Source organism: Mercenaria mercenaria, chromosome 9 (genome assembly GCF_021730395.1).
Source record: "Mercenaria mercenaria strain notata chromosome 9, MADL_Memer_1, whole genome shotgun sequence".
Lineage (NCBI taxonomy): Eukaryota > Metazoa > Mollusca > Bivalvia > Venerida > Veneridae > Mercenaria > Mercenaria mercenaria.
Window position 1 is genome coordinate 80,949,562 of NC_069369.1, and position 16,111 is coordinate 80,965,672.

The following is a 16,111-nucleotide window of genomic DNA, read 5'->3' on the forward strand; positions in this document are numbered from 1 at the left end:
GACTCTGTAAAAACTCAGATCCTACTAAATGCAAAGAATAAACCAGAGTGTCACAATATATGCCCGTCACAGCAAATTTTTTTACTCTAGCACCTGTATTTGCAAATGGAATTTATATTTTGTGGTTGTTTAGTAATTATTGTAATTCTTTTGTTTTTCTAAATCCACAAAAAAACTCCTTACCAGGTAGAGATACCTTAAAAAACACCTAAAATTTGAAAGTAACATCTATGTTGTACCACAGAAAAGTGGTCTTGGTTTTTCCCTACGGTCAATTATAAAAAAGTTACAATATAAGTTATTTATAGTAACAACTAAGGGAAGTTAATCTTCAAATAAAAAAAAAAAAAAAAAAAAATCCAAAAAAAAAATTTGTAAGTCCACACAAAAATCCTTACCAGGTAGAGATTGGTCAAAATACACCTCAGAATTGGATGTAACATGCATGTTGTACTACAGAAAAGTGGTCTCGATTTTTCCCTACGACTAGTAATGAAAAAGTTACAATATAAGCTATTTATAGTAACAACAAAGGGAAGTAATTCTAAAGAAGGGACCTGTGCATGACACTTCGTCTCATGATGGTGTACAATTGTGCCAAGTTACATCAAAATCCCTCCATGCATGAAGAAGAAATGCTTCGGACAAAGTCATTCTTGTATCTGACCTTTGGCCTCTAAGTGTGACCTTGACCTTAGACCTAGGGATCTGGTTCTTGCGCACGACACTCCGTCTCATGATGGTGAACAACTGTGCCAAGTTTCATCAAAATCCCTCCATGCATGAAGAAGATATGCTCCGGACAAAGTCTGTGGATGCCACTCGCCCGCCAGGGGCGTTCCCATAATACGTCCCGTTTTTCAAACGGGCGTATAAAAATAAAAAAGGTGGTGAGAGGCGAGATATGTTGAGGGGGGTTGGGGTAGGGGAGGGAGTTAGGGGGTGATATTTGTCAAAGTCACACAACTTCCTTTTTCAGTTGAACAATATAGTCAAAAAATAAACATTCCCTACAAAACAATATTTTGAGTATGACAATTTGCAATTATCTTGCTCTCAGAACATGTGACATTTTGTAACTATCTTGACAGTAGAACATGTGACATTTTGCAATTATCTTGATAGCAGAACCTGTGACATTTTGCAATTATCCTGATAGCAGAACCTGTGAATTTTGCAATTATCTTGATAGCAGGACCTGTGACATTTTGCAATTATCCTGATAGCAGAACCTGTGACATTTTGCAATTATCCTGATAGCAGAACCTGTGTCATTTTGCAATTATCCTGATAGCAGAACCTGTGACATTTTGCAATTTTACCTGATAGCAGAACCTGTGACATTTTGCAATTATCTTGATAGCAGAACCTGTGTCATTTTGCAATTATCCTGATAGCAGAACCTGTGACATTTTGCAATTTTACCTGATAGCAGAACCTGTGACATTTTGCAATTATCCTGAATGGAGCAGAACCTGTGAACATATTTTGCTAATTTGATTACCTGAAGTAGCATGAATACCTTAGTGACATTTTGCAATTATCTTGATAGCAGAACCTGTGAATTTTGCAATTATCCTGATAGCAGAACATGTGAATTTTGCAATTATCCTGATAGCAGAACCTGTGACATTTTGCAATTATCCTGATAGCAGAACCTGTGTCATTTCAAATTACCTAGTTAATTCATAATGAAAACTAGAAAAAAGCTGTCTAAAGTTTATAACTTTAACTCAACACTAATTTGCAAAATAAATAAATTTTTACCTGCACACTCTTTAGGGTAACCATAGTTGTCAGGATTTTTATCAGATTCCCAAATAATATTCTTGAAGGCTTGGTCACTAAAGAAAGAGTAGCTACACATTTTCTCTTTATCCTTGTCAGTGATACATCTTGAGATTGAATCCAAGTCACTAAAAAAGAAATTGACAGAAATCTGTGACATTTCGCAATTATCTTCATGGCAGAACCTGTGTCATTTTGCAATTATCTTGATGGCAGAACTTGTGATATTTCTCATTTGTCTTGCTGGCAGAACCTGTAACATTTTTCAATTATCTTGATGACAGAACTTGTGACATGTCTCATTTATCTTGACAGCAGAACCGATGACATTTTGCAATTATATTGCTGGAAGAACCTGTGACATTTTGCAATTATCTTGATAGTAGAACCTGTGACATTAATAATTAATGCTTCTACTGTAAAATTTCTCTTTTGTTCTACTAAAATCATATGTCCCAGAAATTTTGCTGGTTAGTTTTACAATTATAATTTCAAACAAGAGCTGTCGGAGGACAGCAACGCTCGACTATTCAACAGCCTTGTCAGTTAAATGAAAATAAAAGTTGAAAAAGGGGAATAATTTTGTAAACTTGCAAAACAGGGTTAAGGAACCTGTAAAATGCATATCAGTTCATGACAATCGACAATTGTGTGAAGTTTCAATCCATTCCCATTAGTGAGTACTGAGATACCAGCTTACATACAAAAACTTAACCAAAAGCAGCTAAGTCAAAACAGGGACATAATTTTGTAATTTCATTAACTAAGCAGTGTTAAAATATAGGGTTATAACTGGCAAAGCACTAGTTCAAAAACTGCAGTTCCAGGCTGGCAAATAATTTTCAAAAATGATTTTTTATAAAACATTCAACTTGGAACAGGTTTACATAAGGACCATTTGTATGAAATTATTTCAATATTGTACCAGCTGTTTAGGAGGAGATGTTCAAAAAAAATATTGGGAATAGAGACCACACACCCTGGTGGCCATGTTTTTGACAAATAAGAAAAATTTGAACAGTCTTGAAAGAGGTTGCATAAGGACTATTCGTATGAAATTATTTTAAAATTGGGCCAGCAGTTTCATACAAGAAGATGTATAAGTTTTCACAATATACACATAGGGCAAAGTGACCATGCACCCTGTGGGCCATGTTTTTTGATAAATCCTAATAATTTTAATAAAACTGACAGAGGGTTACATAAGGAACATATGTGTGAAGTACTTTTTAAAATTTGACCTGAGGTTTAAGAGGAGATTTTGTTAGAAGATTTTTTTATTTTTAGCTTTGGCTACCCCTATGTGAAACCAAGCAGAACTGTTTGAACAAATTTGAAAAAAAAACACCCTAGGAACATCAGACCAAGTTTCATCAACTTTCAACCAATGGTTTCAGAGGAGTTGTTCTTTGGAGACAAGTCTATTTAAACCATGTGACCCCTGGGGCTGGGCCATTTTTAACCCCAGGGGGATAACTTGAAAAATCTTTGTAAAGGACTACTATATGACGCTACATACGAAATATCAAAGCCCTAGGGCTTGTGGCTTTGGGCAAGAAGATTTTCTAAGTTTTTCCCTATATGGGTCTATTTAAACCATGTAGGACATGTGGTTTTGGACAAGTAAGATTTTTGAAGTTTTTCCTTTCAGTTGCCATGGCAACCAGAGTTCTGAATGGAATTCAATTCTTTGAACAATTTTTTAAGAAGACCATCCAAGGAACATCCCTGTGAAGTTTCATCATAATTGGAATGCTGGTTTAGATGCTGTTTAAAGGAAAATGCTGACAGACGATGGACAACATGAGTGACAGACAATTATTGACCATAATAGCTCACCCTTGAGCACTTCTTGCTCAGGTGAGCTATAAAAACTAGCAAAAGTTAACAAATAAATAGTAGGAAAAGATAAAAAGAAAAAGAAGACTCAAGTTGGAAACTTTAATAAAATACCTGCACTGTCCTTTATTCCACTGCTCATAGCTGAGAACTGATTCAAAATCCTTCAAATCAATATCAACTGTACATTCATCCCAGAAATCATCAAACAAGGGCTTGCATTTATCTGTCAAAGGTATTATATAATAACTGGCATATTTAAAACAAGAGGACCATGATGGTCCTGAATCGCTCACCTATCCCCACATGACCCAGTGTTGAACTGAGTATGACGTCGTTATTTCTATTATTTGACAAAGTGACCTAGTTTTTCAGCACATGTGACCTAGATATCATCAAGATAAAAAATTCTGACCAATTTTCATGAAGATCCATTGAAAAATATGGCCTCTAGAGAGGTCACAAGGTTTTTCTATTATTTGACCTAATGACCTAGTTTTTGAAGGCACGTGACCCACTTTTAAACTTGACCTAGATATCATCAAGGTGAACATTCTCACCAATTTTCATGAAGATCTCGTGAAAAATATGGCCTCTAGAAAGGTCACAAGGTTTTTCTATTTTTCGACCTACTGACCTAGTTTTTGACGGCACATGACCCAGTTTCGAACCTGACCTAGATATCATCAAGCTGAACAGTCTCACCAATTTTCATGAAGATCTCATGAAAAATATGGCCTCTAGAGAGGTCACAAGGTTTTTCTATTTTTAGACCTACTGACCTAGTTTTTGACCCCACGTGACCCAATTTCGAACTTGACCTAGATATCATCAAGGTAAACATTCTGACCAATATTCATGAAGATCTCAGGAAAAATATGGCCTCTAGAGAGGTCACAAGGTTTTTCTATTTTTAGACCTACTGACCTAGTTTTTGACCCCACGTGACCCAGTTTCGAACTTGACCTAGATATCATCAAGATGAACCTTCTGACCAATATTCATGAAGATCTCATGAAAAATATGGCCTCTAGAGAGGTCACAAGGTTTTTCTATTTTTAGATCTACTGACCTAGTTTTTAACCCCACGTGACCCAGTTTCGAACTTTATCTAGATATCATCAAGGTAAACATTCTGACCAATTTTCATGAAGATCCATTGAAAAATATGGCCTCTAGAGAGGTCACAAGGTTTTTCTATTTTTAGACCTACTGACCTAGTTTTTGACCGCACGTGACCCAGTTTCAAACTTGACCTACGTATCATCAAGGTGAACATTCTGACCAATTTTCATGAAGATCCATTGAGAAATATGGCCTCTAGAGAGGTCACAAGGTTTTTCTATTTTTAGACCTACTGACCTAGTTTTTGATCCCACATGACCCAGTATCGAACTTAACCTAGATATCATCAAGGTGAACATTCTGACCAATATTCATGAAGATCTCATGAAAAATATGGCCTCTAGAGAGGTCACAAGGTTTTTCTATTTTTAGATCTACTGACCTAGTTTTTACTCCCACGTGACCCAGTTCCGAACTTGACCTAGATATCATCAAGCTGAACATTCTGACCAATTTTCATGAAGATCTCATGAAAAATATGGCCTCTAGAGAGGTCACAAGGTTTTTCTATTTTTAGACCTACTGACCTAGTTTTTGACCCCACGTGACCCAGTTTCGAATTTGACCTAGATATCATCAAGGTGAACATTCTGACCAATATTCATGAAGATCTCATGAAAAATATGGCCTCTAGAGAGGTCACAAGGTTTTTCTATTTTTAGACCTACTGACCTAGTTTTTGACCCCACGTGACCCAGTTTCGAACTTGACCTAGATATCATCAAGGTGAACATTCTGACCAATTTTCATGAAGATCTTGTGAAATATATGGCCTCTAGAGAGGTCACAAGGTTTTTCTATTTTTAGACCTACTGACCTAGTTTTTGACGGCACGTGACCCAGTTTCGAACTTGACCTAGATATCATCAAGGTGAACATTCTGACCAATTTTCATAAAGATCCCATGAAAAATGTGACCTCTAGAGTGGTCACAAGCAAAAGTTTACGGACGCACGCACGGACGGACGACGGACGCCGCGCGATCACAAAAGCTCACCTTGTCACTTTGTGACAGGTGAGCTAAAAACGTATACACAAAAAGTCATGGCCTGATACAGTAATTCATTTAAAGAAGCATGTGAAAAGATATTAAAAATCTGAAAAACTTAACTGAAACAGCTTTCAATCACTAAATCATCAATCTGTACTTAATTAGCATAAATCATAAATTAACATCATTTAATTTAATATCTGTGATAAAGCTCTATAATAAAACTAAAATAATATTTCATCATTTACATGCCCTCTCTCATTCTACTATATTGTAGGCCATTAATTACAAAGTAAAAAGTTTTCCTACAAATTTTACAAAATATGCAAGCTTTTCTTATATATATATACAAAAGCAAATACGAAACTTACTTAAATCACTTTGTTCAGACATTTTATTAACATGTACTGACATATAAAAGTGTTAAAATAGTTTAAAAATAATCGTACATATATTATCAAGATGTTTGCTGCCTTTAAAACATCCGTATAACGCTGATTGCGAATGTCTGTGACACAGTCTGATTATGAATGTCTGTGACACAGTCTGATTGTGAATGTCTGTGAAACAGTCTGATTGTGAATGTCTGTGACACAGTCCGATTGTGAATGTCTGTGAAACAGTCTTATTGTGAATGTCTGTGACACAGTCCAATTGTGAATGTCTGTGAAACAGTCTGATTGTGAATGTCTGTGACACAGTCTGATTGCGAATGTCTGTGACACAGTCTGATTGTGAATGTCTGTGAAACAGTCTGATTGCGAATGTCTGTGACACAGTCTGATTGCGAATGTCTGTGAAACAGTCTGATTGCGAATGTCTGTGAAACAGTCTGATTGTGAATGCCTGTAAAAACAGTCTGATTGTGAATGTCTGTGACACAGTTATGTTTTTATACCTGGATCTCCAATGTTCACGCACCGGTTGCCACAGTAATCATGATCGCAGCATTTGTGCCAGTAACCGTGTGTAACTCTGCACTGATGATCATTGTAACAGTACTTGTTATCACTGCTGCAATTACCGTAACTGTTACTCATTGGACACATGCCCTCAGTCTCACCTAGATTAAACAGAAATAAAGTCTTCATAATCTTAATATGTCTGAAATATGACTGAAACAATTTCACATGGGAAATGGTTACATTTTAATCTGACTTCATCATACCCTCCCATTATAAAACCTCAAACTTTAAATGAAAAACCAAAGTATTAAATCCATATAATATTTAAAGAAACTTTGAATTTTTGTAGTTTGTAACATTTCTTGTGGTAAAAAAATTGAGTCTGATTGCTGAAAAAGTGTGATATTTATTTCTAAATTCACTCTATGTTCACTGTAAAAATTTATTTCAACCCCAGAGGAAACTGGCAGGAACTTGCAGCTCCCTTACTGGTCAGTTAAAATTTCTGATGTGCTAAAATTAAGAGTAATGCCTGTAAATAACACCCCTGACAAAACAGTTTAACCTTTGTAAACAACACTTCTGAAATAATGTTTGAATTTTTGTAAACAACACTTCTAAAATAATGTTTGAACTTGAAATAATGTTTGACTTTTGTATACAAAATTGTGTGTGCGTGCGTGTGGTTTAACATCTTTTTCAACAATTTTTCAGTCATATAAACAATGGTGTCTACTTGTAGCAGTGAGCACAATGCCCAACTGTATAGTGCTGCCTCACTGGAATATCATGCCGTAGACATGTGACATGATACCTCTGCCAGTCACACTGAAACCGGGCTGACCAGTCCTAGCACTATCCTCTTAATGCTGAGCACCAAGCGAGGAAGCTACTAATACCATTTTTTAAGGTCCTTGGTATGACGCAGCCAGGGATCGAACCCATAGTCTCCCACTGCTTACAAAACAGTATAACATTCATAAACAACATAACCTTTGTTAGGGATACTTTTTAAAGAAAAGAAAAGTGACCTTCAATTTTATAAAATAACCAGAAAAAAATGTCATCTTTAAAGAAAACAAGATTTATTTCTAAAACCTGTACATTCACCCTGGATGGCATGTTCTATTATCAGGCCAGAGTTCATAATGACCTTGACTCTTGACCTACTGATCCCCAATATAATAACTCTATACAGTTTATGGACTGTACCAAAGAGTTCTTTTAGTTATTGAGCTGAAATGAAGTCTGACAAAAGCAGGCCAAACTGCTTTTTAGTTGTTGAGAAGAAACCATTTTAGTATCAAGGTCACTGCAGCCTTTTACCTACTGACCCCCAAACAACAGGGGTTGTATGCAGACCGTAGACGAAAATCTTCAAATTAAGTTTGAGGATTGTTGACCTTAATAGGGTTCTCAACTCACTGAGCAGAAACCTTTTTCAGTCTCAGTATCACTGTGGATTTCACCTCTGACCTAATGACCCCAAAACAACAGAGGTCATGTACTGACCACAGGTAAAAATCCTAAAATAAGTTGGATAACTGAAGGTTAAAGCATTCTTTAGTTACTGAGTGGAAAAAGCTTTCAGTGACTGTCCCAAGGTCATTATGACCTTGACCTTTGACCTTCTGTCTTCAAAAAACAAATACTAGTCATCTACTGGCCCTTCTTCTGTTAAGACTAATTACAATTAATCTTCAAAGACATCAAAAGAACAAAGGAAAAAACATATAAATTGCACAACAGATCGATTTGCTTTCATGAAAATAGAAAAATAATTACAATTCAACTTTGTTTGCTTGACTATAATGGGACCAACAAAATTGTTCAAGCCATCAAGCAATACACATTTTACTGGGATTTTGCTGGAACTTGGTGATAAGTTCAAGCAAAGGAAGGTGTTCAAATTTGCTAAGTTTTAGAGAACGAAGTTCAACTATACTTTTTACAGAGCACTTTTGATTTTCAAAGAAAACTGTTTTGTAAATAAATATTCATTAATTTTATTTTACCCCTCATATCTTTACAAGATCATAAAGGCAGAATTGTGAGACAAAACAATTTCAGTCACTGTATATTTAAAACACCCACTCTAAAAACTAGCTTTGGCATTGATCACTCCTGTGAAGTTTGGTGTATATCTGCCCCATTGTGTCGGATGAATTGCGTGCAAAAACTTGTGACAGATGGACAGACAGACAGCACTAAATCAATATCTCCCCCACTTCATGCGGGAAACATAAATATATACCAAGAAAAATTAGAAAAAAACTTGAATTCTTGTTCACTTTAAATTTAAAGTTTGTAAGGAAAAACTTACGAGGAGAGAAATCAACAGAAAGATCGTAATTTTTGTTATCCATCTTTATCTCTCGTTGTAGGACACCTTTCGGACTGTTAAATGACTTGACATTAAAACGCATATTTGTAGTTGTAATGGTATCAGAAGTTTGTCTGAAAAAAACAAAAAACAATACAAATAGATCATATTTTATTCCTGAACACACTGTAAACTTTAAACACATGCAAAGTACTATTTTAAGGAGCATATTTTACTTCACCAGCCAAATTATATTTTCCCCCTAGTTGATTGTTGTGTAGTTATTACTAAACGTTAGTCACAATGACTGCTGCCATATAGCTGTTAGTGTTTTACTGAAAGAAGACTAAATAAAATCCTTTCAACCATCAATTAATGTTTAATATGGAATACAAATGTATGACAAATCTTCCAGACAGAGTGGGGTTGTGGGGTGAGGAAACAAAAAATGACATGAGCTTGGTTTTACCAAATATTGTAATGCTGTTACAGTCTGAACTTTATTGACCTAAACCTTTAGTCTGCTGGCAGCAAGTGATTCTGCCTTTGCAACCAGGCTGATCATGGTCTGCACTGCTGGCTATTCAGTTTGGAAGTTTTCAGTGAACACCCCTTCAATTGACAAATGGTGCTGCCTAAATTGAATAATGGACCAGTCCATTTTAGAAATGTAGCAGGGTAAAGGTTAATAACCACAGGTGCACAAGTTCACATGCTGAATAACATTCCTACATGGTTTCATGACTCTAGATCAAATATTTTTAACATACAAACAATACAAGCTTCTGGGCTCTTTACACAACTTTTTACTGACACGGGCCATAACTCATTTTTATAATGATATGCTGAATAACATTTTTATAAGGTTTCACACTAGATCATGTACACTTAGAGATACATATGAAACAAATGTTGGAAAGACAGTTTAAAACCTGGACAGACAAAAATGAATCTTGTAAGAATCTTTCACTTGTTGAAGGTGAGGATGGAAATATTTGGCTGGAGTATAACTGTTTAGGTGGTAATGAGGCTGTAGAGAGTTACCACAAAATAGTTACCATAGAGCCAGATATTTCTATCTGCACTTTCAACTAGTGAAAAAAATCCTTTTCCTTGCATACTAAATTCTTTAATTAGTAGAAGAAATTGAGGAAACAAAAAGCTTTTCTTTTGAGCAACATTTTATTATAGTAGGGAATAAATTAAGCATTCATTCATAAATTGCAGCACTGAGTCATCATACATCCTTGGGTGTAAGACAAGTTTTTCTAGCACCTGCAAAAAGACAGGAAAATCCTGTCTGGCATGCAAGAAAAATGCTCCCCCTCCCCACACCCCTCACCAACCCACCTTAAAACACTGACAACTAGAGCTATCACTAAAGGTGATGAATGTACCCCCCGCATGCACTGACACAGTACATTGCAATTTGACACACACAAGATTGCATAATTATGTGGACTGTATGTATATAGACTGTATGTATACAGTATAGTATATAGTATAGTAACAAAAAACAAAGTCCCATAACTATGCAGAATATTTATCTAAAAGAATGTAACATGCAGCATGCACAACTAGGGTTGGTACTGATCACTTGTGTGAAGTTTCATTAAATTGTGTGTAAGGGTTTGGTAGATTAGGCACGCACAAGACTGCATATGCAGACTGTAGGTACATAGTATGTTAACAAGAAACAAAGTCCCATAACTCTGCAATTTTTGTCGCTGAAAGAACCTAACATGCCCCATGCACAACTACTGTTGTTACTGATCACTTGTGTGAAGTTTCATTAAATTGTGTCAAGGGGATGAGGAGAGATGGTGCGCACAAGATTGTGTCTATGTATATAGTATAGTAACAAAAAAACAAAGTCCCATAACTCTGCAAATTTTTTTTCTGAAAGAACCTACATGCCCCATGCACAACTACTCTTGTTACTGATCACTTGTGTGAAGTTTCATTAAATTGTGTGAAGGGGATGAGGAGAGATGGTGAGCACAAGATTGTGTCTATGTATATAGTATAGTAACAAAAAAACAAAGTCCCATAACTCTGCAAATTTTTTTTCTAAAAGAACCTAACATGCCCCATGCACAACTGCTGTTGGTACTGATCACTTGTGTGAAGTTTCATTAAATTATGTCAAGGGGATGAGGAGAGATGGTGCGCACAAGATTGTGTCTATGTATATAGTAACAAAAAAACAAAGTCCCATAACTCTGCAATTTTTTTTTCTAAAAGAACCTAACATGCCCCATGCACAACTACTGTTGGTACTGATCACTTGTGTGAAGTTTCATTAAATTCTGTCAAGGGGATAAGGAGAGATGGTGCGCACAAGATTGCGTCTACGGACAGACGGACAGACGACCAGACGGACAGACAGACAGACGGACAGACAGACAGACAGACAACCTGAAACCAGTATACCCCCCCTTACAACTTTGTTGTCGGGGGGTACAATAAGCTTTTAATACTAAATGCTGTTCCAACATGACCTCTATTGGACTGAATAAAGTTTGTAAGCCCTAGAAAAAGCAACACCAGAAACAACAGAAATCCAGTCTAACTCCTCCCTCAAGAAGGAAAAAACACATAGCAACATACCTCCTCTTCCTGTAATACATTTTATTTCTTTCCAACCTAAAGTCATCACACTCCCAACCCTGCTCCGTACAAATATCCTCAACCTGAAATCAAACAAGAAAAACACATAATTTACAATGTAATAACACTTAAAAACACTGTAGATTCCACAACAAGAAAACAGGTTACTTTAGAAACACAAGCACAACTGACAATGCCAGTCAATAGGCTTAATAGATGAAAATTACTGAGAAATTATTACATTTCATGGAAGACAAAATTTTCATAGATTTTCTGGCAGACCGATCTATGAACAATAATTTTAACAAACATCTGGACTTTCATGCATATTTTATAAATCCACAAAATGATGTCCCTATGAAACAGCCATTCTTGCTGAAAAACCATGAAATTTTACAAACATAAAGTTAAGTCATATCCACGTTCATAGAAAATGAAAATTTAACTGCTTGTTGAAAACAAAAACACAATCAATTCCCTGTTGTGTCGAGGGCAGTAAGTCATATAAACAAATTAATTTTTTTTCAATATTTCATTTTATTATTTTTTTTTGTTGAATTTAACGTCACACTGACACAATTAAATGTCATAGTGACTTTTCAGCTTTGATGGTGGAGAAAGACCCCATATACCCCTCCATGCATTATTTCATCACGAGCAGGCACCTGGGTAGAACCACCGACCTTCCGTAAGCCAGCTGGATGGCTAGCTGGATGGCTTTCTGACATGAAGAATACAACGCCCTGAGTGAGGCTCAAACTCACTTTGGTGAGGGGCAAGTGATTTGAAGTCAGTGACCTTAACCACTCTGCCCCGGAGGCCCCTAGATTTTCAATATAGACTTCAACCCGAACATAATGTCTTTAAAGTTTTAGTTAGAAATGGTTCCTTGTCTTACCCACTCCAAGTGCTCTGCGATCATTTCTTGCGTTTCGTTTGCATACCAGTCATCTTCATACACATCTTCAAATTCCACATCATACAGCTTTATCATGACCTCAAACAATTCTAAATGGAGAATTATATAGTCAATGCAGAAAAATACTCAGTCTTTGTTTGTCTGTTTCAGCAGATGCTTCAGCAGGTGAATACCAAGGTCACATGTTCACGAAATATTTTCAATCTCAGCTGAGTTTTCGATCTCCATTGAGTTTGATAATGATTTAAATTTTAAACTACACATTTAAAAATCAAATATTAAGCAAATGATGATTTTCTAATGACTATCCAGCATTGACTGTCAGTCTCAAATAGATTTTAAAAAAGTTCTAGTAAAATTTGCTATCAAAATTTCACTCCCAAAATCATCTAAGACCCCCAAAAAATGTTTTGCGAACATGGAGACTGATGTAATATTTTCATGTGTAGTCTTGCCAAATGTAAAATTTAATGTTGAAAATGAGATTTTGTTTAGAAGCACTATACTTAAGATCAAGCAAAATATTAGTATACACTCAAATAATACAGCTGAACTTGGTTCTCTCACATTAGAACGGATTGGCAAAATTGGTTAGAGTTATCGGTAGTTAAAGCAATAGAAAAAATTACATTAGGGATTTTGCCAGGACCTTGTGATGAGAAGGGTGATGTTCAAGTTACTGGAGTTCCAGGGAATGAAGTTCCAATGTATAATTTGTAAGAATAAACCTATGGAAGCATTGCAAACCTGGATGTGAGTGAGTCTGTTCATGTGAGATAATAAAATGTGAAAAATCCCCAGATAACAATGACTCAAAGTGTGAATGTAGGAAGGGGCTGGGGGCATCATACAGAGCCACCAAACAAAACCTTAAGCCCTCTGTTGTAATAGTTAATATGTGTTGACTACAGTGTAAGGACCTACCTCTTATTGTGTAAGGTGCCCTACAGATTTAATTCACCTACTTTGTATTGTGTATGCTGCTTTACATATTCAATTCACCTAGTACCTCCTATAGTGTGCCACATATTTTTTCCGCCTGCCCCTCATTGTTTAAGGTGCTCTACATATTTAAGTCACCTACCCCATATTGTATATGGTGCCCCAGAGATTTAAACCACCTCCCTTGTATTGTGTATGGTACTCTACAGACTTGATTCACCTACCCCGTATTGTGTATGGTGCCCCAGAGATTTAAACCACCTCCCTTGTATTGTGTATGGTGCTCTACAGACTTGATTCACCTACCCCGTATTGTGTATGGTGCCCCAGAGATTTAAACCACCTACCCCGTATTGTGTATGGTGCCCTACATATTTAAACCACCTACCTTGTATTGTGTATGGTGCTCCACAAATTTGATATACCTACCCCATATTGTGTGTGGTGCCCTACATATTTAAACCACCTACCTCGTATTGTGTATGGAGCCCTACATATTTAAACCACCTTCGCCATATTGTGTATGGAGCCCTACATATTTAAACCACCTTCCCCGTATTGTGTATGGTGCTCTACAGACTTGATTCACCTACCCCGTATTGTGTATGGTGCCCCAGAGATTTAAACCACCTACCTTGTATTGTGTATGGTGCTCTACAGACTTGATTCACCTACCCCGTATTGTGTATGGTGCCCTACATATTTAAACCACCTACCTTGTATTGTGTATGGTGCTCCACAAATTTGATATACCTACCCCATACTGTGTGTGGTGCCCTACATATTTAAACCACCTACCTCGTATTGTGTATGGAGCCCTACATATTTAAACCACCTTCCCCGTATTGTGTATGGAGCCCTACATATTTAAACCACCTTCCCCATATTGTGTATGGTGCTCTACAGACTTGATTCACCTACCCCGTATTGTGTATGGTGCCCTACATATTTAAACCACCTACCTTGTATTGTGTATGGTGCTCCACAAATTTGATATACCTACCCCATATTGTGTGTGGTGCCCTACATATTTAAACCACCTACCTCGTATTGTGTATGGAGCCCTACATATTTAAACCACCTTCCCCATATTGTGTATGGTGCCCCAGAGATTTAAACCACCTCCCTTGTATTGTGTATGGTGCTCTACAGACTTGATTCACCTACCCCGTATTGTGTATGGAGCCCTACATATTTAAACCACCTTCCCCGTATTGTGTATGGTGCCCTACATATTTAAACCACCTCCCTTGTATTGTGTATGGTGCTCTACAGATTTGATATACCTACCCCATATTGTGTGTGGTGCCCTACATATTTAAACCACCTACCTCGTATTGTGTATGGAGCCCTACAGGTAAGAGCTGAACCATTATAACAACACTTGTGTTCGGAATCTTTGCAGTCATCATCTCCAGCACAATTACTTATGCCCCCTTCAGGAGTGTACATGTTTTCTATGTATGGGCAGAAACCTGGTCTATCTTCCATTCCTGAAAGAACAGAATAAAAATCTGTCAACCAGCCAGTCAAGTCAGCCCAGACAGTCAGCCAGCAAGCCAAGTCAAGTCAGCCTAGACAGTCAGCCAGCAAGCCAATCAGCCAAGTCAAGTCAGCCCAGACAGTCAGCCAGCAAGCCAGTCAGCCAAGTCAAGTCAGCCCAGACAGTCAACCAGCAAGCCAGTCAGCAAAGTTAAGTCAACCCAGACAGTAAGCCAATCAGCCATGTCAAGTCAGCCTAGACAGTCAGCCAGCAAGCTAAGTTAAGTCAGCCCAGACAGTCAGCCAGCAAGCCAATCAGCCAATCAGCCAAGTCAAGTCAGCCTAGACAGTCAGCCAGCAAGCTAAGTTAAGTCAGCCAAGACAGTCAGCCAGCAAGCCAGTCAGCCAAGTCAAGTCAGCCAACCATGTCAAGTCAGCCAGCCAGTAACCTTTTGATATTTCATCATCAGATGAACTACGGTGAAACACCGCTTGCTGGAGGTCGCATTTTTTTAGGCAACGAGCAAAATGCTCAAGTTATCCGTTGTTTCGAGCGACCCAAACATTGACCAACATACAAAGAAAATTGATGTTTCTTTTACCAGATGTCAGCAGGACCATTTGTAGAGGAAACAGTGATGCGTAATAATAACACATTTGTGACATTTTCAAAAATGTATTACAAACATTATCTAGGATAGACATTTCAATATGTAATTTGTAAATAAAACTTTACTCAAATTCGCAATTTTCTTCTCCAAATTAAGATGTCATGATAATCGTCTCAATTTTATGAAAAGGCTATATTAGTTCCATTATTTGCATGCAAACACCTGCTGATTTAAATATTAGGATCTCATAATTATCTTCTTGATCCCGCTGAAAAGATGTAATAAGTAATAATATTCTTGCTTTAATCTAAAACAAACAGTATTTGATCAATATTTGATCAATAAAACTTTTCTCCAACCTTTCATCAATAATTAATCTCATTATCAGATCGAAAATACTGACAAACATTTAAAATAGTCTGGGAATAAACCAAGCAATTCTCACAGGGTGCGAAAATTTTAAATTAATCACATAATCTGATCACCGAAGGTGTGAAAAATTTTGGCACCTCTGCTGGAGTTTGCCAGAAGCAACAAAGAGTAAATTAAATCACAAGGACCAGGTGTCATGCTCGA

General features: G+C 36.9%; 1 protein-coding gene across 6 annotated transcripts in view; it reads right to left on the minus strand.

Moving 5' to 3' along the window:
* Positions 1-16,111, minus strand: part of LOC123546327 (uncharacterized) — a 313,757-nt gene that overhangs the window by 164,029 nt on the left and 133,617 nt on the right. For all 6 annotated transcript variants that reach the window (XM_053551859.1, XM_053551862.1, XM_053551858.1 and 3 more), the window contains exons 52-58: positions 14,774-14,935; positions 12,480-12,589; positions 11,582-11,664; positions 8,972-9,105; positions 6,642-6,806; positions 3,742-3,853; positions 1,768-1,916 (exon numbers count right to left, since the gene is read on the minus strand). In XM_053551859.1, coding sequence (XP_053407834.1) covers positions 1,768-1,916; positions 3,742-3,853; positions 6,642-6,806; positions 8,972-9,105; positions 11,582-11,664; positions 12,480-12,589; positions 14,774-14,935 — 915 coding nt within the window. The remainder of the gene's footprint in view (positions 1-1,767; positions 1,917-3,741; positions 3,854-6,641; positions 6,807-8,971; positions 9,106-11,581; positions 11,665-12,479; positions 12,590-14,773; positions 14,936-16,111) is intronic.